Source organism: Esox lucius, chromosome 3 (assembly GCF_011004845.1).
Source record: "Esox lucius isolate fEsoLuc1 chromosome 3, fEsoLuc1.pri, whole genome shotgun sequence".
Taxonomy (NCBI): Eukaryota; Metazoa; Chordata; class Actinopteri; order Esociformes; family Esocidae; genus Esox; species Esox lucius.
This window is the reverse complement of record NC_047571.1, coordinates 4,127,186-4,154,026: the sequence shown is the minus strand read 5'-3', so window position 1 is coordinate 4,154,026 and position 26,841 is coordinate 4,127,186. Positions and strand designations below refer to the sequence as shown.

Genomic DNA, 26,841 nt, shown 5'->3' with positions numbered 1-26,841 from the left:
CCTCAATTTTCCTGGACCCCCACGAGGTGTCATGTTCCTGACTAAAACACGATCTCCAGGCTGTAACACAGAGCTTTTAGCTTTACAGTCATAATATCTCTTACTTCTGATCGTAGCTTTGTGAGCATTCTCTCTTGTGATCTCGTAGGCTTCTTCCATGCCTTGCTTCCACTTTTCCATGTAATGGTGGTGATTACAGTTTCCTTGTTCTGAAGTCAAACTAAATAACATGTCAACTGGCAACCGTGGGGAGCGTCCGTACAGTAAGTAGAAGGGGGAAAATCCAGTCACTTCGCTGCGGGTACAATTGTATGCGTAGGTCAACTTGTTCAGTGAGTCTTTCCAGTTACTCTTTTGTCTCTCCGTAAGGGTCTTTAACATCTGAAGTAATGTTCGGTTAAACCGCTCTACCTGTCCATTCCCTTGGGGGTGGTAGGGAGTAGTTCTTGACCCAGCAACTCCACAGTACATTTTCAGTTGTGTGAACAGTTGGTTTTCAAATTCACCACCTTGATCATGGTGTATTCTTGTGGGGAAGCCAAATCTCAGTGCATAGTCATTAAATATTTTGTCTGCTGCTGTTTTTCCTGATTTTGAAGTTGTGGCGTATGCCTGGGCAAAACGTGTAAAGTGATCAATGATTACAAGAATATATTCATAGCCACCTTTACATTTCTCAAGATGCAAGAAATCCACAGAGACAAGTTCAAACGGTTGAGTGGTGACAATGCTTCTCATCGGGGCTCTCGTCTCACGGCTTGGTTTCTTGTGTTTGAGACATGCACACTTCCGTGTGACATAATCCTCTATCTCTCGTTGCATATAGGGCCAGTAAAACCGGTCTCGTATCAGTGACGTAGTCCTGTCTACGCCTTGGTGGCCCATTTCGTCGTGAAGTTCCTTTAACACAGTGCTTTTGTATTTCTCTGGAAGCACTAGTTGTTTTCTGTTTGTCGTTTTCCTGTACAATACACCGTTTTCATTCATGTCCAGTTTGTCCCACTCTCTAAGAAGGCATGTGATCTGTGGGCTGAGCTGTCTTAGTTCGTGACCTGATGGTTTATCTCCTGTCAGTTTGAACTGAACCACAGGTCCAACAGCGGGGTCATTCCTCTGGTCATTTTTAACTTGTCCTGCTGTTAGTGGACTGAGTATTGTCTCTGTAGCTAGTGTTTCACATTCAGCTGAGATGCCCATGGACCAAGATACGCTGGACTCGTCCTGACTTTCCACTGCTTGGGACGCTGCTCCAATCACATCATATGACATTTCCTCTGAACACTCTTTCATAAACGTCTCTTCATCCAAAGGCATTCTGGACAAACTGTCTGCATCAATATTTTCTTTACCAGGGCGGTATTTTATTGTGAAATGGAAATCGGCCAGCTCCGCTACCCAGCGACAACCTGTCGCATTCAGTTTAGCAGTGGACAGCACATAGGTGAGTGGATTATTGTCACTGTAGACGGTGAAGAATGGTGCATAGTATAAGTAGTCACGAAATTTCTCTGTGATCGCCCACTTTAGGGCTAGAAACTCTAACTTGCCTGAGTGCAAATGATAATTCTTCTCTGCTGCAGTCAAAGTACGCGAGCCATAAGCAATCACACGTAGCTTTCCATTCTGTCTTTGATATAATACCGCCCCTAACCCCTGATTGGAAGCATCAGTATGGAGGGTGAATGGCTGGGAAAATTCTGGGAAACCCAGAACAGGTGGCTGAATGAGGCAGTCTATCAACCGTTCCAATATGATCTGATGCACATTAGCCCACTCAATGGGTGTGTTGGACGGAACTCCTCTACTGTTTCGTTTTGTTTGCCACTTTCTCTTTTTATCTTTCAGGGTCTCAGTCTCGACAGGTGCTTTGAGCAAATCATACAAGGGGCTGGCAATACGTGAAAAATCCTTGATATACTGCCGGTAATAACTCAACAGTCCTAAAATGGCTCTCAACTCGCCAACAGTACCTGGTTGCTTGTCTTTCAGGGCTCTTACCGCAACAGTATCAGCAGGGTCCATTCTGTTTCCCTCAGCAGACACAATTCTCCCAAGGTATCGCACTTCTGTCTTAAACAGGTCACATTTCCTGGGTTTCAGTTTTATCCCATGCTCTCTCAAGCGTTGCAACACCTTTCTGACGTCACTGACATGATCCTCAAACGTTCTGCTAAACACAAGAACATCATCGAGATATGGCACACATATTTCATCTCTTAAGCCTTCTAAGCATTGTTCCATGCAACGTTGGAATACGGCAGGAGCATTCATGAGTCCAAACGGGATCCGAACCCACTCATATAGGCCCCATGGGGTAACAAAAGCTGTCAAATGTCTACTTCCCTTTGCCATGAATCCCTGGTGGTACGCCTTACCCTGATCCAGCAGTGAAAAGAGGGTGTTCCCTCCCAGGGTGTCCATAATGTCCTGTACTCTGGGGATGGGGTGGCGATCTGGATGGGTTTTCTTGTTGAGCTCCCTGTAGTCAATGCATAAGCGCATGGTACCGTCTTTTTTTCTGACACAAACAACTGGAGAGGAGTAGGAAGAGGTCGACTTTTCAACCCACCCTTGTGCTATCAAGTCCTGTAAATAGTCTTTCATCTCTCTATATAAAGGTTTTGGAACAGAGAGGTAAGTTTTTGACACTGGCTCACCGTCTTTTAGTGAAATGTCCATTTGCAGATTCTCTGCACAACCTATGTCATTATCAGACCTGGAGAATGACTCTGACTCTTCTCTTAACATCCGACCAACTGTCTGCCTCTGGTGTTCATTAAGGTGAGTCAAATCAACAGGAGGTTCCCATTGTTCTTGGCTAGGGGTGTTTTCACTAGAAATCTGAGCCTGGACATGGTGAATAGATGCAGTTGGTAGGTTATCTGTTTTAAATATGTTAGCAGGGTACACTGATCTGGCTGACTGTACAGTTCCAATGACTGTTCTTCCTGACAGCATAATGTCATGACTTGTAGGGTTTTGCACAGTGACTATAATTTTTGGGGTCATCCCTGCCTTCACTGACACAAGAGTGTCACAAAATTCTAGTCCTTCAGGCCAACGTGGGTTATCATCAGGTTCAAAGATAAGAGTCTTATCCTCTCTGAAAAGTGGGACCTGTACTCGACACTCAATTTGGATGGAGGTATGCTTAGGCACACTAACTCTCTCATTTGCTGTCTTCACATTATAGTCACATGTCTGTCCTACACGCACTGCATTAATAAGGGTCTTTGCTTTGTTTTTCCTGAGGTGAGGAAAAGCCATTCTTACTGCCTTCACAAGGTTGTCTTTATCCACATACTTTGTTTGATCTTGCAGGCTATCTAGGACAAGACGCTCGATGACATTAAAGCCAATAATGGGACATTGTTGTTGTTTGCCCTTTAACACTAGCATGGGTATTAGCAGCTCATCATCACCAGCAGTAAGTTTAAAGGACACTTCGAGCCATCCGACATACGGCATCTCTGTTCCATTGGCTGCTTCGATTTGCAAAGGGTCAAAAGGGTCAACTAGTTCTGATACGTCTCTGAGAGGAACATCAGGTAAATGGCTTTTTTTCCATACCTCATCTATAGCACAAACTTGTGAACCTGTATCCCAAAGTGCCTGGGTTTTCTGTTTGTGCAGGAAACACCAAATGACACACTTCTTCCCCACTAACTCACTTACAGTAGGTGTTTTCTCTGAAGCCCCCTTTTTCTTGTACTTGACTCTATCTCGTGACTGAGTTGTCTGCTTCTTGATACCTGAACATACATATGGCTTACAAAATCTTTTGTGTGTTTGCCAATGGTTTACATGACACTCCTTTGAGCAGTATAGAGTGGTATTACAAACTGAACAACATTTTAGTTCCTCTCTTCCTTTCTCCTCTTTACAGCCTGCACAGAATTGGGACTTATCAATACCGCTGGTTGCTCCATGTCCCGTGGGGGCAACCCCTCTTAGTTTAAAGGGATTCTCCGAGCGGGCTCTACAGGTCTCTGTGCTTTGCAACCTGCTCTGAAGTGTTCACTGCTTCCACACCTAAAGCAATGCTGACAGTACTCCTCACCTGCTTGAGTACATGAGGGACATTTTGGCTGAGGGCGTCGCGCTGGGTAAAACCTCTGCGGTGCAAACCTCTGCTGGAACTGGGCCGTCTCTCTCATCCGTCCAGGCCCGAATGTTGGTCGATACTCCTGCACTGCTGCTGGTGACTGCTGGTGGAAATATGGCATTTCATTTGACTCAGTCTGATAAGGTGAGGATTGGGGGGGTGAGAATACTGGGTAAGGAGAGGGCACAGTTGCTGGTTCTCTGCTTGGTGGAAGGTACTGTGGCAGTGCAGGGGCGGGTCTTTGGATTGTTTCCCTGATTTGACAGATCTCAGCTTTCAAGTCTTTCAATAGCACTATGTCAGAGCGCATTTCTTTTATTTCAGCGAGCAGATCAGGGGGAAGTGAAGCTGGGCTTTGTGAGGCGGCACTTTTCTTTTCCACCAGAGCTTCACTTGACTGGACTGTATTCACATTAGTTACACGTGATGGGGCAGAGTGTTTCTTTTTGTCCTGTCTCTCTTTTTCATTGGCATGTGAAATGTTCAGTTTCTCCAACAGCAGCTCATCTGAGGTATCTGTCTGGAGGAGGTAGGGCTGCAGGTCACCTTTAATATTGTCACTCTGAAGGCCAGTTAGAACTGTATGCATAAACAGACTCTGAACTAGTACCGGGTCATATTTTAGACTTGAATCAGCTTCCTGAGAAGCAAACAGGATTTTTTGTCTTAAGTCCATTGCCCTAAGCAAGAAGTTTTGAGGGGTCTCTTTACTGCTTTGAACCTCAGAAGTGAGCTGTTTATATAACTCTGTGGCACCTCTCTCCTGGTAGTGACACCTGAGGATCCTACGAAGGGCAGGCAGTGATAGTTTATCTTTCCCTTCAAGGTAACTTCGTAACTGCAGGCCTGGTGTGATAGCACGGATTACAGCATCAATAATCTCTGACTCTGGGTAGCCTTTGCTGAGCCCACTTTCAATTTGTTTGGCCAGGCTAGAAAACGTCAGCTTATCTTTTTGCCCTGGCTCACCTATCTGGCCAGATATTTTAAAATCTTTGCGCCACATGGAGCCATTAGGGGTTGCTGGGGTCAAATTCTTTCCTTGTTTGATGAAACTGGCAGGGGTGGTCATGCTTGTTTTCATTAAGTCATACATCGCGTTCTCTTTTTCTTTCAATGACAGCCTTAGCGCCTCTACCTCTTTCTGGAGGTTTTCCTGTGACTCAATTTGACTGGAGATTTCGCTTTCACTTACGTTTGTTGCCGAATCGATTTTGTCTATTATGTCATGAATACTAAGGAGGTCTGACATACCCTCATCCTCTAGGTCGGCCAACTCTTCCCGTTCAAGATACTTTATTACATGTGAAATCACTTGGCTGCGAGTTTTACCAGTTACATGTTCTTTCACTGGTCCTGAAATCTGCAGTTCATTGCATACTTTAATCAGCTGTTCGATGGTCAGTTTGTACAACGCTCCTTTAACCTCCAGTTGCAGCCTCTCCAATTCGGATTCCATTTTATCATAAGCAGTAAAATGAGGGTTATCTGACTTAATTGGCTTTTGCTACACCCTAGTAGGCAGTTTTGCTCACTTCAGGATACAAGGTGCCAGGTCCGTCCGAAGTCCACTTCCACCGCTCTGCTGAACTCTCTTCTCTGATATCTGAGTTGTTTGACGGGATGTTTGACTCAAGGACTCCACTTATAGCTCAGGGGTGATCCTCAAACCAAACATCTCAGCAGTGCCTCCAAATGTTGTACCCTTAAAAAGGGAAAAAAGTAGCGGGAAGGTTTAAGAAACACACAAGACGCTGCTCTCGCCTTCACTCGTCTGTATTGAATGAGGAAGAAAAGCGCGCGCCTGCGATCCCCCTACAGAAGCCCCAAGGCATTACTAATACATTGACGAATAATCAATCTATACACGGATCAGCATTATCTGAATTCTGCTTCTCAATAATACGGTTTTTAACAGTGACGAACTTAATGTGTATTCTAATATAACCATTAATATAACAGACTATTGTAAATTAAATGAGTTAGAACCACTTGTCACATAAGCACAATGCTTTTTAGTTTCCACACGCAGTCCACAAACACTTGAAAATGCGCACATTTAATACAGACATTATAGCCTACGTGTAATAATATACATGCCCGCTCATTCTAAGATGCCCATCAACATTAAATTTCAGGCTATGCCACTGTTATAGTCAAATTCCCTTACATCTATTTACCAGACGTATTCAGTAATGATAATGGGCACATTTCTAACAAGAAAAAAAACAAACATAATATGCAACCAAGGCCAAATTATGACAAACAAAAGATTAATTCATTACATTAGTAACTTTATCGTTATAGATGTTAGTAGTGAAACTGAATATAAAGAGATTACTTTCTTTTTCCTTGTGGTTCTTAAAATGACGAATGAAATTTGACGTTGTTGTTGTCGTGTCATACTCTTGTGTTGCATATTTTGAATCTGGCAAATATTTTTTTATTCACGGTCCAGTTCAAAGTCCTTGTATCCAAACGATACTATTTGTGGAGCTCGACTAACGTTACTGTCTGCCATATTTGGCGTGGTTTGAATTGTGCAGCGTTAATGGCACATACGCTGATTAGTGGTGTCACAACATATAAAATAATTTTATTGCTGTTTGTTTATTATAAGTTCAAGTCATTGTCGAGTCTTCCACTTCAAGTCAAGTCTCAAGTAACTTGTTCTCAAGTCAAAGTCAAGTCATTTTCATACTTTAATCAAGCAAGTCACTAGTCCTGAAAATTGTGACTCGAGTCAGACTCGAGTCAAGTCATGTGACTCGAGTCCCCCACCTCTGGTGAAATACATTTTGACAAAAATCTTATGAAAAGCCGGTATTAGATGGCCGTAATCTTTGGGCCCTCAGGCAGCACTGCATTAAAAAAAATCTGTTTTAATGCGGTGGACATCACTGCGTGGGCTCAGGAACACTTTTGAAAACCATTGTCTGTGAACTCAGTACATTACTGCATCAACAAATGCAAGTTAGAACTCTACCATGAAAAGAAGAAACCATGTACAAACAAGATCCAGAAACACTGCCGTCTTTTCTGGGCCCAAGCTTTTTTATGGCAAAGTGGAAAACTGTCCTGTGGTCTGTAAATATACTAAATTGTAATTCTGTTTGTGAATCAAGGAGGCTGTATCCTCCACGCTAAAGAGGGACCATCCAGGTTTGTATAAATGCACAGTTCAAAAGCCAGCATCCATGATGGTACGGGGATGCATTAGTGCACATGGCATGGGTGAATAGCACATCTGTGAAGGCACCATTAATGCTGACCAATATATACAGGTTTTGGAGAAACACATGCTGCCATCCAGATCAAGTCTTTTTCAAGGAAGGCCTTGCTCATTTCAGCAAGACAATGCCAACCCTGCACGTATTACAACAGCATGGCTCTGTAGTATAAGGGTCTGGGTGCTAAACTGTAACCAATTGAAAACATTTGACCACGAACACAAGGTTTATATCAATAATTTTTATTACAAATGTTAAGTGGTCAATTGCAGCAGTTTGACATACAATGTATTCAGATAATATACTGAACATTTTCCCTACGTCTAGCTTGTAAATATAGAGAACAGTGAATCAAATTGAATTAGCTGGCTAACATTAGATCACCAGTTGCTTTGACTGGCTGTGACATTTTTCATTGAAACAATACTATTTACACGTATGTTAACCAACAGAATATATTTTTGCGGCTATTGTAAAAAAGGTAATCCATGGATCCATGGGCTGAGCGTCATAGTGCCTCTGAAGTCTCGAATCGCCCTCACACAGTCTAGAAAATGCATTGGAATATTCCAGGATTCAGGGAGTCCACATACTTGTTGTGCCCCCGCAGTGCGGTTTCACATTTTCCACACAGTTTAATACATGTTATGAACCGACTGAGAACGTGCCTGTTTTCCTCCACCTGTTTGTTATGCTGCTCAATGGAGCGCCTGTATGCACTGTCAACTTGGGCTGCAACATTTACCCTTCCAAGTAAGCCCAATTTCACAGCATTGTCCAGATGACTCCCGCTGCTCTCATGTTTTGCAATCCTCTCAGAAAGATGTTTCAAATCTTTGTAACCCGTCCTCGACCAAATACCATCTACACCAAACAGCAGACTTGGAAAACATAAGAGTGCCTTCTTTTGTATGCTAACCGTTTGCCATTTTTTTCTTCAAAAACCACTCCACTTTAAACCTGCGGTTACTTTTACCAGCAGTTTGAGTGATGACAATATCCCGTGGCTGATGGGCACCAAGTCGCTTTACTTGAAGTTTCTCCTCCAAATTTAGGGTTTCAAACCAGTGCTCGAGTATGAAATCCACTTATTCATTTTCTCAAGTTATCTGACGTTTGTGAAGCTAACAAGCTAGCTAAGACAATCTACCCTTCTCGCTCTTCTTGCTGACTAATGTTGGCGCCAGCCAGACAAACAGCCAATCAGGTCTGAAATACGAAATGACGCTGTAGTGGGGCTACCGGCTGTCATCGAATTTGTGTGATCTACATTGATCACACTAACATTCTGAGCATGCGTATTAATATTTTCACACATACAATGTGCACTGCATTGTGAGAAAGGGGCTAGAAGATGCTATATTCATAGATAACTTCCTATAATGTATTATCTTAGAGAAATAAAAATAACAATTTTGTTGCAGTTCTTTCTGTTGACAACAGATGGGGTTGTGCCCCACCTGTCCCTAATGACCAGTCGCCCCTGAACCAGATGCTTTCTGGAACCCGTTTTGGAAGGAAATCAGTTTCGGGAGCGAGAAGCCACAAGTGCACGAGATATCACACGCTCCTGCTGACAGAAAGGAATTTTAGATAGCGGCGCATGCACACTTTCGACAAGGCATACTGAATTCGCATGGTCACTGAATTCTTCATAACACGGTTTGAACGGTGACAAGAGTGATTGAAGACACCGTAAATGATGTCGCTTATAGCACCACTTGGACTTCAGTTTGATTAAAACTAACCTAGAGATTCATAGCAACAAGTTCCATAAGTGCATTGTATATGTGTATTTTTGCAATAATAGCATATTAATAGCAACAACCTAATATATTAATCTTGGCCCAAGAGTCATTAATTCTGAAAATTGAAAAAGCATGTGACTTAAGGCCAAATCGTTTCAAATGATAATGATATATTTACAGTGGTATTATTTAGTTAAATGTTCCTTATCATTATCATATCATTGAAATAAATCAGGTAAATATGTTGTACTAAAATTATATTTGTGGGTCTAGTGGGTCTATTTTAACAAAAGTATGATATATAAATATATATATATATATATATATATATATATATATAATGCTAGGTATTACATATTTAGTGTACTAAAGGATATAGTTCCTAAATAGTAAATGTAAGTAAACTTTTGGCCAGGGGCACCCTGATAGTGTGACTTTGTATCCAGTATACAAAATCAGCATTTGAGATAATTAACCCCTGAAGGTACTGGAAAAACTCTGCAATCTGAGTTTGACTGGATTGAGCCCATTAGTCCAGCATGTTAAAATATACCTTGGTGCAACCTGTACAGCATACAATGCTTTTTAGAAATACATGATCTGCTCACTAACTTATTTGCAATTCACATTTCTGTGATAAAATCAATACATTATGGTGTCATTATCTTGGTCTTCAGAAGACTTCAGAAGACACTTTCCATGTTACTCCATCGCTCTCTTTTTCTGTAGAGTATGCACAGGGGTCACAGTGCTGTAAAAAAGTGATCTTGGTGTCAGTCACATCATCCTATTTGGAATGCACTATATACTTTGGACAGTTGTTAAAAACAATATTCTGTAAGGAATGGATATTATTGCTGTTGTTTGTTGCTAAATCCTTACTCATTAAAAGGAACACACTCTGGATTTGTACCTTGATTGAGGTCACAGACACCCAAGCTGCCTCAACGAGTTGCTTGAGTGTGATAAAGCAAGACAATTTATTTACTAACTCCCAAATCCTGGACGGTGTTGGCCAGTTGCACAGACCCCTGCCTCAACCCTTGGCTAATCCAAGAGCTGGATTTGTTAACTTTAAAATAACATTGGTAATATCCTCATATACATTGTTTTAATATAACAATGACATTCCTACTTCCTCTAAACAATGTCGAACTATTCAATTACCACAACTATACCTGTGAAATGATATATTCATACCACAGTGTCCATGCCAAGCTAATGTCCCAGAGTAAAAAGCAACACTTATGGACAATCCAGAATAGAATTTTACCTATAATGTCCAATAAGATAGTTTGAAAAGGTATAGTACAAATGCACACAAAAACATGTTGATCATTCAGGCAAAATAAATAAAATCCCATAATGTTTGAAATAAACAAATCCCATAATGTCTGAAATACAAGTATTCTATAATAAATGATTTCTCTAAAATATACAGTTAATTGTATACAATTCCATAATTCCACTGAGATTCGTGATCGACAGACTTGGACTCGAATAGGACCCACTGTCCATTGTTCTCCCCCTTTTCTTTCACTATTTTCCTGTTTAAGAATGTATTAAAATGCTAGGTAATATTTTTATTTAATATTTAAGTTTCTTTTGATTTCATATTACATTGACAAAAAGACTGTCTTAAAGGTAATACACTCACCTAAAGGATTATTAGGAACACCATACTAATACTGTGTTTGACCCCCTTTCGCCTTCAGAACTGCCTTAATTCTATGTGGCAGCGATTCAACAAGTTGCTGAAAGCATTCTTTAGAAATGTTGGCCCATATTGATAGGATAGCATCTTGCAGTTGATGCCCAATTGGCACTAAGGGGCCTAAAGTGTGCCAAGAAAACATCCCCCACACCTTTACACCACCACCACCAGCCTGCACAGTGGTAACAAGGCATGATGGATCCATGTTCTCATTCTGTTTACGCCAAATTCTGACTCTGAATGTCTCAACAGAAATCGAGCTCATCAGACCAGGCAACATTCTTCCAGTCTTCAACTGTCCAATTTTGGTGAGCTTGTGCAAATTGTAGATTGTAGATGAGTGGTACCCGGTGGGGTCTTCTGCTGTTGTAGCCCATCCGCCTCAAGGTTGTGCGTGTTGTGGCTTCACAAATGCTTTGCTGCATACCTCGGTTGTAACGAGTGGTTATTTCAGTCAAAGTTGCTCTTCTATCAGCTTTAATCAGTCGGCCCATTCTCCTCTGACCTCTAGCATCAACAAGGCATTGTCGCCCACAGGACTGCCGCAAACTGGATGTTTTTCCCTTTTCACACCATTGTTTGTACACCCTAGAAATGGTTGTGCGTGAAAATCCCAGTAACTGAGCAGATTGTGAAATACTCAGACCGGCCCGTCTGGCACCAACAACCATGCCACGCTCAAAATTGCTTAAATCACCTTTCTTTCCCATTCTGACATTCAGTTTGGAGTTCAGGAGATTGTCTTGACCAGGACCACACCCCTAAATGCATTGAAGCAACTGCCATGTGATTGGTTGATTTGATAATTGCTTTAATGAGAAATTGAACAGCTGTTCCTAATAATCCTTTAGGTGAGTGTATATGAATATTGTATACATACTATTATTATTGATAATGATTCCTCTCCGGGAGACATCACCTTATCGTGGTGGAGAGGTTTGTGTGTTCCTATGAACCTGAGGGCTGTGTTGTCCGGGCCTTAGTACTCCTGGTATGGTTTCCCATGGCAAAGTGGTCTCAGGGGAGGAGCCAGACTAAGAATGGTTCAAAACAACCCTATGTATAAATGAGGAAGAGTTACCCTGCCCAGAGGAAGCCCGGGGCCCACCTCTGGAGCCAGGCCCGGCAAGTGCCTGGTGGCCGGGTTTGCCACGGACCCCGGTCGGGCATAGCCCGAAAAAGCAACGTGGCACCTCCCTCTCCATCCTATGGGCCCACCACTCATGGGAAGAACCACTGGGTTCGGGTGCGCTGCCATATGGGTGGCAGTGAAGGCCAGGGGCCTCGACGGACCAGACCCAGGCGGCAGGGGCTGGCTCTGAGGACATGGAACGTCACCTCTCTGTGGGGGAAGGAGCCAGAACTTGTGAGGGAGGTGGAGCGCTATCAGTTAGATCTGGTGGGGCTTACATCAACACACAGTCTCGGATCTGGAACCGTACTCCTGCATAGGGGATGGACTTTATTCTTCTCTGGAGTTGCCCAGGGTGTGAGGCGCCGGGCGGGGGTTGGGATACTCACAAGTCCCGGCTGAGTGCCGCTATGTTGGAGTTTACCCCAGTGGATAAGAGGGTCGCGTCCTTACGCCTACGGGTTTTGAGGGGGGAATCTCTGACTGTGGTTTGTGCATATGCCCCGAACAGCAGTTCGGAGTATTTGGCCTTTTTGGAGACCCTGAATGGAGTCCTGTATGGGGCTCCAGTAGGGGACTCCATAATTCTGCTGGGGGACTTCAACGCACACGTGGGCAATGATGGAGACACCTGGAGAGGCGTGATAGGGAGGAACGGAGGGTGTGGTAATTGAATAGTTCGACATTGTTTAGAGGAAGTAGGAATGTCATTGTTATATTAAAACAATGTATATGAGGATATTACCAAAAAGGGGGACCAGAGGGTGTGTGCCAATTACAGGGGTATCACACTTCTCAGCCTCCCTGGGAAAGTCTACTCAAAGGTACTGGAAAGGAGGGTTCAGCAGATAATCAAACCTCAGATTGAAGAGGAACAATGCGGATTCTGTCCTGGTCGCCAAAAAAAACGACCAGCTCTTTACTCTTGCAAGGATCCTGGAGGGGGCCTGGGAATATGCCCATCCTGTCTACATGTGTTTTGTGGATCTGGAGAAGGCGTATGACCGGGTCCCCCGGGAGATACTGTGGGAGGTGCTGCGGGAGTATGGGGTGAGGAGGTCCCTTCTGAGGGCTATCCAATCCCTGTACGTCCAAAGTGAGAGCTGTGTTCAGGTTCTCTGTAGTAAGTCAGACTCGTTCCAGGTGGGGGTTGGCCTCCACCAGGGCTGCGCTTTGTCACCAATCCTGTTTGTAACTTTTATGGACAGGATATCGAGGCGTAGTCGGGGTGGGGAGGGGTTGCAGTTTGGTGCCCTGGGGATCTCATCGCTGCTTTTTACGGATGATGTGGTCCTGATGGCATCAACAGTCTGTGACCTTCAGCACTCACTGGACCGGTTCGCAGCCGAGTGCGAAGCGGTTGGGATGAGGATTAGCACCTCTAAATCTGAGGCCATGGTTCTCAGCAGGAAACCGATGGAGTGCCTCCTCCGGGTAGGGAATGAGGCGTTACCCCAAGTAAAGGAGTTTAAGTATCTCGGGGTCTTGTTCGCAAGTGAGGGGACAATGGAGCGGGAGATTGGCCGGAGAATCGGAGCAGCGGGGGCGGTATAGCATTCGCTTTACCGCACCGTTGTGACGAAAAAAGAGCTGAGCCGGAAGGCAAAGCTCTCGATATACCGGTCAATTTTCCTTCCTACCCTCACCTATGGTCATGAAGGCTGGGTCATGATCGAAAGAACAAGATCGCAAGTAAAAGCGGCTGAAATGTGTTTTCTCAGAAGGGTGGCTAGCTTCTCCCTTAGGGATAGGGTGAGAAGCTCAGCCATCCGTGAGGAACTCGGAGTAGAGCCGCTGCTCCTTTGCATCGAAAGGAGCCAGTTGAGGTGGTTCGGACATCTGGTAAGGATGCCCCCAGGACGTCTCCCTAGGGAGGTGTTCCAGGCACGTCCAGCTGGGAGCAGACCTCGGGGTAGGCCCAGGACTAGGTGGAGAGATTATATTTCGACACTGCCCTGGGAACGCCTCGGGATCCCCCAGTCAGAGCTGGCAAATGTGGCTCGGGAAAGGGAAGTTTGGGGTCCCCTGCTGGAGCTGCTGCCCCCGCGACCCGATACCGGATAAGCGGATGAAGATGAGATGAGACTATTATTATTATTTATATATTTTATATATATAATAAATAGCTAATAAAATATAGCACACATACCATCTAAATACATTTAATGAGAAGTATTTTTTTTAAATGTAATCGTGACCCGGACGTATATAGGCGTTTCCTGTTTGATTAACCCCGGACGCCGTCCGACGTTCTCCTGTTTGATGAACCGTTTTGAACGGCGACTATTTAACATCTTCTCCATTCTCAGGAAATCTAATTTTGATACAGTACCTTAGTTAAATTATCAGTGCACTTCAGAAATAGAAAATTGTCTTGAAAGATGGTTTTGTTTTTTATTTACAGTTCCTGAACTACATTTACTGTTATGACCCCATCATTATGCTTTATTAAACAGACATTTGCTCAGTTATTTTTGCTCAAAGAGTAATGGGACAGGTTCAAAGTTCAAATCCATGCCTCAGCAGTACATGTCTACTGGAGGAAGTGGCCTAGACTGCAGGAGCATCTTTGGCCACACAGCAACACCCTGGGGAGCTAGCCAAAGGATATCCAGTGGATTAACAACCCTTAACACTTCTTTGCCTAGTCATAGTAAAAAGTACTCTGGTGAAACATGGAGAAGTACTTTTACCACCTTTGGTTAAAAGGCTACAGTAACCTGTGTTCTATACACAAGCATCTTACAGATTATTGTATTGCATATCTCTTGACTTTTACAGTGCGGTCCAAGACAACTTCGGTATTAGTTGTATGTTTGTGTTAATTTGTGTGTGTTATCAATCCAACAGGTACATTTACTGAGACACTCCTTCATTAAGACTACAGGCTGAAGGCTATCACTGACCTAAATTATCCTATAAATGTTTGCACGTTGTCTTTGTATGATAATTTTGATGATGGCAAAAACATTACATTTTAACTTTGATATGTATAGAAATGTTTAATGGTGCAATGTTTAATGTTTTTTCCTCAGATTTAGAGACAACATGTACCCCCTTGCCATGAAGACCCTATTTTCTCTTGATATCTGAAGATGTGCAGCAGACAGAATTAAGTCTCAGGATAAAGATGCCAAAAGGTTGTTCTTACATATCAACACCTGGGGACTGCTTCTACTGTGTTCAATATTCAGAAGCAATGCAAAGAGAGAGCTGGCCCCTACTTCAGTAATACTTTATTCTGGAACTGTTTACTTGACAACATTAAGAATTGTATTAACATCTCTAAACAGTATAACAACAACACACTGCCTTGACTATTTACATCATAGACCCCCATGCCTGTTAGTTGATTCTAATGATGTCATAAAGTTCCAATGCCCATATTTAGGAAGACAGTGTTGATTCTGTGTGGCCAATGCATCCTGCTAAAAATCTGAAGTAATTGTGTGTGTCCTTGAATATACAATATAGATTTAAGTGAGCAGTCTCTTGTTTGGAAAGGATTGGGGAATGGAAGAGCTTCTCTGGTTCAATGTCACAGAGAAGAAACATCTGCAAAGTTGTTGTTCACCACCCAAAGGGCCAATGACTCAAAAGAGTATATCCAGGAAGTTGCCTTGTGTGTTGATGATCCTCCTGACTTGTAGAGGGATGTATATGAAAGTGTTTGCCCAGGGTTCTGTCCTTCAATCCCAGAGATGTGAGGAAGCCTAATAGATCCATAATTGGATGTAACACAGTCTCTGTAAACACAGGCAACATATGTTTATGTATTGATTAATTAGGTGGCATTTCTATACATTAGGAATATTTGTTATTGTTAATACGTTTTGTTTGTAATACATTTGAAAATGAAATGCATGCTTATGATTTGGGAATACTTACTTTAGAACAATGTGTTGGAGATGATGTACAGTAAAAGGTGAGTCAGACCAACTAAACAGTGTCAAACATGGCACAAACTGATAGCAAGAGAGTACAGACAGGGACAACAGTAGGGAAGAGAGGTCACATGACTGTCAGGGAAGAAACTTGTTTCACTGAATTCTAAATCAGGCTGATTATTACTGGATGTTTAGTTACCAGGCCATACACACAACCATGTTCCCTAAAACCATATAACATGAGAAATATTGCAACCAAGACAGTAAACCAACAGAAAAGGATGACACAGAGTCCCTACCAACAAAATATTTTGCAAATAAAGTCAAAGTTTGGAAGGGGCCTCTGTGCTGGAAATACAGTGGGGAGAAGTATTTGATACACTGCCGATTTAGCAGGTTTTCCTACTTACAAAGCATGTGGAGGTCTGTCATTTTTATCATAGGTACACTTCAACTGAGAGAGACGGAATCCAAAAAAAGAAATCCAGAAAATCACATTGTATGATTTTTAAGTAATTAATTTGCATTTTATTGCATGACATAATGCAATCTTGTGAAGCTTTATTATTCAAAAATAAAACCCTTTGTAAAACCACATCAAGGTTTACATAGTATTTTTCATACAACAATTATTCAAGGTAAAACATTGCACTCAGGTTACGGTGGTGTGAATATTGTGTGAAAACTCTCACCATCTCCAAACCAAATGCAAATGCATTAAATCTACAATAATTAAAAGGTTGTTTTTCTGACTCGGTAGCAGATTGTCATCACACAGCGATGTTGGTAGACCTTCTATAAAAGTAATCTCCCTCACCTTCAACATTTCATCATACAGCGGTTGCCAACATGAATAAACCCAGACGATATTCAGAATTTCTTTGGAGAATACAACATCAGCATTATCACAATAACATCATTACCACAACAACATCTTCACAAAATATGTTTTACCCAAGTTACTGGGGCCATTAATGACACAGCTGAATAGGTGTTGAAGTCGCGGGTCAAAACCTCTATCCATCCTAGAATGTGATTTAGTACCCGTAAGGTCTTGTGCTGTAATCAGGGAGCAGTACACACAACTCTGAAACACTTAGACACTACTTGGTTTTTCAATGTGAATGTTCTTTTATCTCTAGCAATTGTGTCTGCATTAGCAAGGACTTAATTATCATCACCATGGATGTAGCACAAAATTCTGGGCCCTGTACATAGGCGGTCTCTGAGGGCCCCTCCCCACTTTATTCAAGATTCAAACATTTTTTGAGGGCCCCTCTACACATTAGGGCCCTATATACTTAGTACCCCTTTTCCCCCCAGTCCAACGCCCCTGATCATCACCACCCTCGCCCCGTACTAAATTATCAACCAGTCATGTTAACGTCTCCAGTTTAACAATGGTTGTGTTGTAGCTGTTGAGTGTAATGCCTTTTGCTTTGAGACAGTCAGACCTTTAATGGTTTTGTAACTGTCTTTGGCCCACCACTAACAAATTGAGCGATGCTGTCACCATCTGGTAATTAATTGGTCAAGTCACCCAAGAATGTGCCCAGTGGGGGCACCCAATCCCCATGGCGTGTGACAAATGTTTCTCAATGTCAAGGATCCTTCCTTGGTAGGACTAGTCCTTCCAAGGAAGGATCCTTCAGAGGCTAGGCCAGGCTCCTCCTTAGCATTCGAAGAACACGTACAATGGAACAGGCTACCAAGTGCACGTCATTGCGTCAGTGAAAAGGCCCGCCTTCGTCTGGTAGTGATTTATAAAAGAAATGCCGGTGACGGCAACCAAGCTAACAACTGTTAGCTAATATGACAGGTCCGGTTCGGTTCAGTTAGCTAGCTAGCCTACCGTTAGCTCGTGAGGTATCTAGCTAATTATCAATAGCAATTTGGTACTGGCATTTAAACGTTAAACTTTATTTTTATGTACTACCGTTTTAACAAAGGTACGGTAACGTTAAACACTAAACTAAAGATACTTACATTTAAAAGCATATTGCCCCGTCACATGTATTTTATTTTATTTTTTTACGAGCTTGTAAAGCCGTGCGCATAGGATTGTGGGTAATATAGGAGCGCGAAGGATACACATATGCATCCTTTGCCGTCTATGGGAAATTCTCCGAACGAAGGACTCAGTTCTTGGTGGGATTCGGAGGATCCTCAACATTGGAACGGTCCTTCGACGGACGTCGATGACGTAGCATCCTCCAAATTTTGGCTTCGAAGGATCCTTCCTTGAGAGGGCCGCGCAAGATGGCGACCGGTGAGGAGGTAGTTTTGAGATGCTGAGGATAAAAGTTTGTTCCTTCACCTCATATCGTTCTTTTTGTTTTATAAATTGACCAATCCGACATCTGAATGTAAGATTTTAATATTTACCAGAAAATTAACACGGAAAGTTGCTGTAATTTGATTTTGAACTTTATAATTAACCCGGAGAGACTGCACTGAATGGCGGAAAAACGAGAGAGGGAGAGTAACCTTAAAGTCAAAAAGAAAAGCCTAACAAAGTCGCTGACAAAGATGAAGGATAAAGATGATGAAATGCAAGTTTGCAGCACTGACATTCAAACAGAGCACTCGTATGTAGTGCAAGGCATCACAGTTTCTTTACCGGATTCAACGCCTAGCACTCCTGATCCGAAGAAAAGTAAAAATGAACCGTCTCTGTCTGAAATTCAAGAAAACATCATGCGTTGCATTAATGAAAGAGTAAACGGATTAGAGGAGCTCTTAAGAGCAAATACGGTGAGCATTGAAGAAAACTACGGAATTCCTCTTCAATGAAGTAAAGGATGTCAAAGATGAGGTGAAAATGTTTAAAAAGGACACGAAGGCGATGCATGAGGTCAGTGATGCGCATAGCAAGAAAATGTCGGAGTTCGATTCCAGACTTAACGAGGTAGAAAGGTACAAAAAAAGATGGAATTTGAGATTGTACGGTCTGACTGAGCAGACCGGTGAGGATGTAAAGGCGCAAGTGGTGGATATCTGTTGTGCAATTCTTCCAGAGCTAACCACCAAAATACAACAAGATGTAGACACAGTACACCGACTCGGAAGAAAACTTGATGGAAACGTCACGAGAGGGAGAACCGTCATCATCCAATTTGTGTCCAGATCCGTACGTGATATGCTTTGGAAAGCGGCGAAAATCAGTACCTACCTGAGGTCCAAGGAGTTACGGTTTGGAGAAGATTTGACTACTATGGACAAAGCCATACGCAGACAACTGTGGCCAAAAGTGGAGGCTGCTCGGCAGGTAGGAAAGAAGGCTTACTTCGTCGGCGTACGAGCCTTCGTTGATGGAAAGGAAATACCTTCCTAAGGTTTTGTATATGATTACGCGCATAATTCTTGATAAAGAACTGCACATGGACACAATTCTGCACGTGTTAGTATACGGTTACAAGTGCAGTTATAATCTGGATGGAATTTTGTGACATTTACGACGGAATATTTCTGTCAGTTTACGGCCAGAATGGATCCATGTTAACTGAAATACTACGATATATTGCACTTGCAAGTTGTGCTGCATAGTTTTCGAAAGGTTTGATTTAGTTCAAGTAATATTAAGGTCAATTTGGGTTGTAAGTTCTACTTTTGAGGTGTAGGAACATGTTTTGTTTCATATTTGTTAAATCTTAAATTGCTAATATAGCATACTGGTATCTTTGTCATTTTTATCTTTAAATGTCAGGGGAATTCGAGATTTGCTGAAAAGGAAAGCAGTTTTTTTGTTTTGCAGGAAATTTTAATGTGATTTTTATTTTATTCAAGAAACACATGCATCTTTGTCAGATCATAATTTTTGGAAGAGCCAATGGGGAGATGATTTATGGATGTCATATGGGAGTAATCGATCAGCTGGTGTTGCAGTATTAAAAGGTACATTTAAGGGGAAAATAATTAAAACCAAAATGCATGATTCAGGTCGATGGGTGATACTGGTTATAGAAAAGAATGCTGAAATTTTTATTTTGGGGAATATTTATGCAAGTATTTTTACCACTCAAAACAAAACTTTATTTTTGAATTTTGAAGACCAGATTGAAAAAATAGTGGAACAATATAACAATGCAAAATTAGTACTCGGAGGGGATTTCAATACTATATGGGATTCTGAAAAGGATTGTTTTCCACCTCGGCTAGGTAACAGGTCTGTTCTTCCAGAATTGAATAATATATGTTCTACTTTGGATTTGATTGATATATGGAGACACAAGTATCCAGACAAACTTCAATTTACATGGTGTAAAGGAAACCTTTCTCAACAGTCACGCATAGACTATTGGTTAATTTCAAGGAATTTATTGAATTGTGTTAATGAAGTCTCTATAGAGCCTTCTGTTCTTACAGATCACAAAGCTATTTTTCTCTCATTAAATACAACTAAATCCAAAGATGTAAAAACTTTTACATACTGGAAAATGAACCAGAATATATTGACAGATGTGCAGTTTAGAGATAAAGCAAAAGAGGTTATAATAGATTTTTGGAAGAAGGCAAATATAACAAATTTATTTGGGGTAAATTGGGAATTAATGAAGTATAAGATTAGGACTTTAGCCATAAGGAGAGGAAAAGAAATAGCCAAATATAAAAGAGAAAATGAAGGAAAAATTATACAGGAAATTATAAGTCTTTCTGGAAATTGTAATATAGATCAAGAAAATAAAAATAAATTACTACAACTACAATTAGACTTAGATAAAATATATGAATATAAAGCAAAGGGTGCCTTCATAAGATCAAGAAAGAAATGGTTAGAGGAAGGGGAAAAAAATACAAAATACTTTTTTAATATGGAAAAAAGGAATGTAGAACTTGCATCTATGGTCAAATTGAATATTGATGGACAGTTAACAGAAAATTCAAAAGAAATATCAAGATATGTGGCTGAATTTTATGAGAAATTGTATTCTTGTGATAACAGATTGAGTAATGCACAGTCATTCTTAGATTCTATTAAAGATGATATTACAAAGATTCTATTGTGACAACTGCGACCTCTGCTGGTTCACCTCCCCCTGCAGTGGGCGGGCCCCAGCGGTCGACGTCACCGGCCTTCTGACACCACCGTCTCATCATACATTTCACCTGTGTCCCGTTTAGTGCACCTGTTCCTCATCATCGCTGTTTCCCCCCGGTATATATGTTCCCTCTGCTCCCCCTGTCTTTGTGTGTGATTGTCTCTGTCTATGTAGAAAGAGCTGTGCGACGCTTCGTGTAATTAGATACATATATACGTGTTTACACTGGATAGAAATAAATATCCTTCTACCACGCCATTCTCCTGCTCCTCCTTGTTCCACCCACCGAAGCCGTGACAGAATCACACACCTTAACTACAACAAGGATATGGAGCCTGAAGGAGCCACAGGCGAGGTCGGTGTTGCGGAGGCAGTCCAAGTACACTCAACAATGCTGGCCAGCCTAGGCGCTGCAATGGACAGCGTACTGAAAGCGGTGCAGCACCTAGAGCTGAGCCAGCGGAACCCCGCAGCACCGGCCGTCTCTACGCCTTCCCAAGCCACGCCGCCCAGCACGGGAGCGATGGCCATTCCGCTACCCAGGGCCTACGACGGGGCGGCGGACCGCTGCCAGGGTTTCCTGCTGCAACTGGACATCGCGCTCCAGGCAATGTATCCTGCGCCGACCGAAGCCCAGAAGATCTCTTCACTCGTCTCCTGCCTGTCCGGGAAAGCCCTGGAGTGGGCCACCGCCGTTTGGAACTTCGAGCAGCCCACCCAGGGCAGCTACGCTGAGTTCACCCGCCGCTTCCGAGTCGTGTTTGACCATCCGCACGAAGGGAGAGAGGCGGGTGAACGACTGTTCCACCTACGGCAGGAGACGAGATCGGCGCAGGAGTTCGCTCTGGAGTTCCGGACCCTGGCAGCGGGATCGGGGTGGAACGAGCGGGCTCTGATCGACCACTACCGGTGTAGCCTACGCGAGGACGTCCGGAGGGAGCTGGCTTGTCGAGACGTGTCCCTCTCCTTTGACCAACTGGCGGACATCTCCATCCGTCTCGACAACCTGCTAGCTGCCCGAGGACGTCCCGGTAGAGGCCCGCCCGTTCCACCCTGCCAACCCGTCACCGCCGTCCCCGTGGAATTGGGGGCGGCTGCACTGCCGGGCAGACGTCGGGGAGGGCAGGTGCGGAGTGCCTCCAGGGGGCAACGAGGCCGTAATACTGCACCACACCGCACCTCCCTCCCTGAGTCAAGAGGCGACAGGCAGGGCACTTCCGCATCACCCCAGGTAGCACATGCACATTCGCCACTAACCTCTTCCCTCTCTATGTGCACTGTCCCTGTTAGGTTCCCCGGATTTCCGCTGCTTGCCCGGTGTAAGGCGCTGGTAGACTCAGGCGCAGCCGGGAATTTCATGGATAGGTCTTTTGCCCTACGGTCGCACATACCCCTCCAGGACCTCGACACCCCCCTGCCCGTGAGAGCTTTAGACAGCCGGCCACTAGGGTCAGGTCTGGTCACGAGTTGCACTGTTCCCCTCCTCCTGATTACCGACAGCCGACACAGCGAAACCATTACATTCCACATCATCGACTCTCCCACGTTCCCAGTCGTTTTAGGTTTCCCCTGGTTGTCCCTACACGACCCCTTCATCTCCTGGTCTAGTCGACGTCTGTCGGGGTGGTCGCGGAAGTGCCAGGGTAGGTGTTTGGGTGTTTCCGTTGGCTCGACCTCGGTGGAAAGTCCAGACAGTGCGCCCGCCGTGCCCATTCCCCCCGAATACAGGGACTTGGCTACGGTTTTCTCCAAAGCCAAGGCTGCTGTGTTGCCACCACACCGGCTGGGGGATTGTGCGATAGACCTCGTTGACGGAGCCGCACTCCCGAAGGGTCACGTGTATCCACTGTCCCGCACCGAAACGGAGACTATGAACGCCTACGTTACGGAAGCGTTGGAACAGGGCTACATCAGGCCCTCCAAGTCACAGGTCTCCTCGAGTTTCTTTTTTGTGAAAAAGAAGGACGGTGGTTTGCGCCCGTGCATCGATTACCGGGCGCTGAACAAGATCACCATTCCGTTCCGCTACCCTCTCCCTTTGATCTCTGCGGAGGTGGAGAGGATGCACGGGGCCCGCTTTTTCACTAAATTAGACCTCAGGAGTGCCTATAACCTGGTGCGTATCCGGGAAGGAGACGAGTGGAAAACCGCTTTTAGTACCACGTCTGGCCATTACGAGTATTTAGTGATGCCGTACGGGTCCCAACGGACGGGGTGTCATAACACGCTCCGTCCCTGTGCCTTCTTCTCCCAGAAGCTCAGTGCGGCGGAGCGGAACTACGACATTGGTGATCGTGAGCTGCTGGCCGTGGTTCGAGCTCTGTCGGCGTGGAGGCACTGGTTAGAGGGGGCTAAACACCCTTTCCTCGTCTGGACTGACCACCGGAACCTGGAGTACATGCGGGCAGCGAGGAGGCTGACCCCTCGCCAGGCAAGGTGGGCTATGTTCTTCACCCGGTTTGTGTTTACTCTCACCTACAGGCCGGGGAGTAAGAACGTCGGGGCTGACGCGCTGTCCCGCCAGCATGACACGGAGGAGAGGCCAGTGGATGATGCTCCCGTGCTCCCGGAGTCATGCATCGTGGTATGGGAACTGGACGCGGACATCGCCGGAGCGCAGCGCGACGAGCCCTCTCCGCCCACATGCCCTGAGGAATGCTCCTTCAGTCTTCCAGTCCTTCGTCAACGACGTATTCCGGGACTTGTTGTGCGAAGGAGTGGTAGTGTATATTGATGACATCTTGATATTCACTGCCACCCGCGCCAAACATGTCTCGTTAGTGCGCAGAGTGCTGGCTCGACTGCTGGAGCATGACCTGTACGTGAAAGCCGAGAAGTGTCTGTTTTTCCAGTCGTCTGTGTCCTTCCTGGGTTATCGCTTTTCCAGCACAGGTGTGGCTATGGAGGAGCCTCACATTGACGCCGTGCGTAATTGGCCGACCCCAACCACGGTTAAGGACGTGCAACGTTTCTTAGGCTTCTCTAATTACTATAGGAGGTTTATCCGGGGCTTTAGCCAGGTAGCGGCTCCGATCACCTCCCTTCTGAAGGGGGGGGCGACCCGGTTGCGGTGGACCGTGGACGCGGAGCGGGCGTTTGTGGAACTGAAACACCGTTTCACCACCGCTCCGGTCCTGGCCCATCCCGACCCGTCGCTCCAGTTCATCGTGGAGGTGGACGCGTCCGATTGTGGGCTCGGTGCCATCCTCTCCCAACGGACGGGGTGTCGTAACACGCTCCGTCCCTGTGCCTTCTTCTCCCAGAAGCTCAGTGCGGCGGAGCGGAACTACGACATTGGTGATCGTGAGCTGCTGGCCGTGGTTCGAGCTCTGTCGGCGTGGAGGCACTGGTTAGAGGGGGCTAAACACCCTTTCCTCGTCTGGACTGACCACCGGAACCTGGAGTACATGCGGGCAGCGAGGAGGCTGACCCCTCGCCAGGCAAGGTGGGCTATGTTCTTCACCCGGTTTGTGTTTACTCTCACCTACAGGCCGGGGAGTAAGAACGTCGGGGCTGACGCGCTGTCCCGCCAGCATGACACGGAGGAGAGGCCAGTGGATGATGCTCCCGTGCTCCCGGAGTCATGCATCGTGGTATGGGAACTGGACGCGGACATCGCCGGAGCGCAGCGCGACGAGCCCTCTCCGCCCACATGCCCTGAGGGCCGTACGTATGTGCCGGCGTCTGTCCGCGACCGCCTCATCTACTGGGCGCATACATCTCCCTCCTCCGGTCATCCTGGCATCGGGCCAACAGTGCGTGCCCTGGCCGGTAAGTACTGGTGGCCCACTTTAGCCAAGGACGTGAGGGTATACGTCTCTTCCTGCTCGGTGTGTGCCCAGAGTAAGGCACCCCGGCACCTACCTGTGGGCAAGTTGCACCCCTTGCCCATTCCACAACGACCATGGTCCCACATTTCTGTTGATTTCTTGACAGATCTCCCCCCTTCCCAGGGCCATACCACCATCCTGGTCGTTGTGGATCGGTTCTCGAAGTCCTGCCGCCTCTTGCCTCTGCCCGGCCTTCCTACTGCCCTGCAGACCGCGGAGGCCCTGTTCACACACGTCTTCCGGCACTATGGGGTGCCCGAGGACATCGTGTCTGACCGGGGTCCCCAATTCACGTCTAGGGTGTGGAAGGCATTTATGCAGCACCTGGGGATCTCGGTCAGCCTGACCTCGGGCTACCATCCCCAGTCCAACGGGCAGGTGGAACGGGTCAATCAAGAAGTGGGTAGGTTCCTCCGGTCCTACTGCCAGGACCGGCCGGGGGAGTGGGCAGAGTTTCTGCCGTGGGCAGAATACGCACTGAATTCTCTGCACCACTCCTCCACGGGCGTGACGCCTTTCCAGTGCGTCCTGGGCTACCAGCCGGTCCTGGCGCCGTGGACGCCGAGCCAGACCGGTACCCCTGCGGTGGACGACTGGTTCCGGCGGGCAGCGGGCACATGGGAGGCAGTACAATCCCGCCTCCGGCTCGCTGTCCGCCGTCAAAAGACCAATGCAGACCGCCACCGCGGGGAGGCCCCGGTGTATCGGCCGGGCGACCGGGTCTGGCTCTCGTCCAGGGACCTGCCCCTCCGCCTGCCCTGCCGGAAGCTGGCCCCGCGGTTTGTGGGGCCTTTTAAAGTCCTGAGGAGAGTCAACGAGGTAACATATCGGTTACGCCTTCCCCCCGACTACCGTATTAACCCCTCGTTTCATGTGTCTCTCCTCAGGCCGGTGGTGGATGGTCCCCTCCAGGGGTGTGAGGTGCGGGAGGTGACCCCTCCCCCTCTGGACATCGAGGGGGCCCCGGCGTACTCTGTCCGCTCCATCATTGACTCGAGGCGCCGGGCGGGGGGCCTCCAGTACCTCGTGGAGTGGGAGGGGTACGGCCCGGAGGAGCGGAGCTGGGTTCCGGTGAAGGACGTCCTGGCTCCCGTCCTTGTCCGCGACTTCCATCGGCGTCGGCCGGACTGCCCTGCTCCGCGCCCCCCGGGACGGCCCCGAGGCCGGCGTCAGGGGGGGGGTACTGTGACAACTGCGACCTCTGCTGGTTCACCTCCCCCTGCAGTGGGCGGGCCCCAGCGGTCGACGTCACCGGCCTTCTGACACCACCGTCTCATCATACATTTCACCTGTGTCCCGTTTAGTGCACCTGTTCCTCATCATCGCTGTTTCCCCCCGGTATATATGTTCCCTCTGCTCCCCCTGTCTTTGTGTGTGATTGTCTTTGTCTATGTAGAAAGAGCTGTGCGACGCTTCGTGTAATTAGATACATATATACGTGTTTACACTGGATAGAAATAAATATCCTTCTACCACGCCATTCTCCTGCTCCTCCTTGTTCCACCCACCGAAGCCGTGACATCTATTGAAATATGCTATTTCTATTTCTATTGAAATATGCGACCAGGAGATTTCTTTAAAGGAAATATCTCATTGTATTAACAAACTCAAAGACAATAAGTCACCCGGGAATGATGGTTTAATTAGTGAATTTTATAAATATTTTCAAAATGAATTATCCCCTTTTTTGTTAGCTGTATTTAGGGAAGCTATACAACAAGGTTATTTACCCAATTCACTAAGACAAGGTTTGATAACTTTATTATCAAAGCCCAATAAGGATATATTATTTTTAGAGAATTGGCGTCCAATCACCCTAATCAACAACGATGCAAAAAATTTTGCACGAATATTTGCAGAAAGATTGAAGAACTGTCTTGATCCCATAATTGATGAATGTCAATCAGGATTTATGAAAGGTCGTCACATCTGTAATAATATTAGGCTCATTTTGGATTTAATTGACTACAATGAATTTATTACATATAATAGTATTGTTTTATTTGTGGATTTCTTTAAAGCATTTGATACTATCGATCATAATTTTATGTTGGAGACCTTAAATTATTTTGGATTTGGAGTATACTTTAAAAAAGCTATTAAAACACTGTACAATGACTGTAACAGCTCAGTTAAGTTATCATATGGAACGTCAT

At 45.3% G+C, this 26,841-nt stretch overlaps 1 protein-coding gene across 3 annotated transcripts; it reads right to left on the bottom strand.

Moving 5' to 3' along the window:
• Positions 1-1,282: 1,282 nt before the first annotated feature.
• Positions 1,283-4,843, bottom strand: LOC117594255. Of its 3 annotated transcripts, none has more exons than XM_034291489.1 (3): positions 4,061-4,843; positions 2,376-2,479; positions 1,283-2,170 (listed from the first exon to the last, which is right to left on the bottom strand). In XM_034291489.1, exons 1-3 carry the CDS (start codon positions 4,779-4,781, stop codon positions 2,159-2,161), a joined length of 837 nt encoding a protein of 278 aa, XP_034147380.1. In that variant the 5' UTR covers positions 4,782-4,843; the 3' UTR covers positions 1,283-2,158. The 3 variants fall into 3 exon arrangements, with proteins under 3 accessions (XP_034147380.1, XP_034147381.1, XP_034147379.1); XM_034291490.1 differs by having other exon boundaries at positions 1,283-2,167; XM_034291488.1 differs by having other exon boundaries at positions 1,283-2,479.
• Between the last annotated feature and the right edge of the window lie 21,998 nt (positions 4,844-26,841).

Coding starts and splice junctions, on each gene's coding strand:
- LOC117594255 (XM_034291488.1), bottom strand. CDS start 4,781: ATGGACTTAAGACAAAAAATCCTGTTTGCTTCTCAGGAAGCTGATTCA. Junction 2,480..4,060: donor TCCCTCATGTACTCAAGCAG/GTGAGGAGTACT, acceptor CATTGACTACAG/GGAGCTCAACAAGAAAACCC.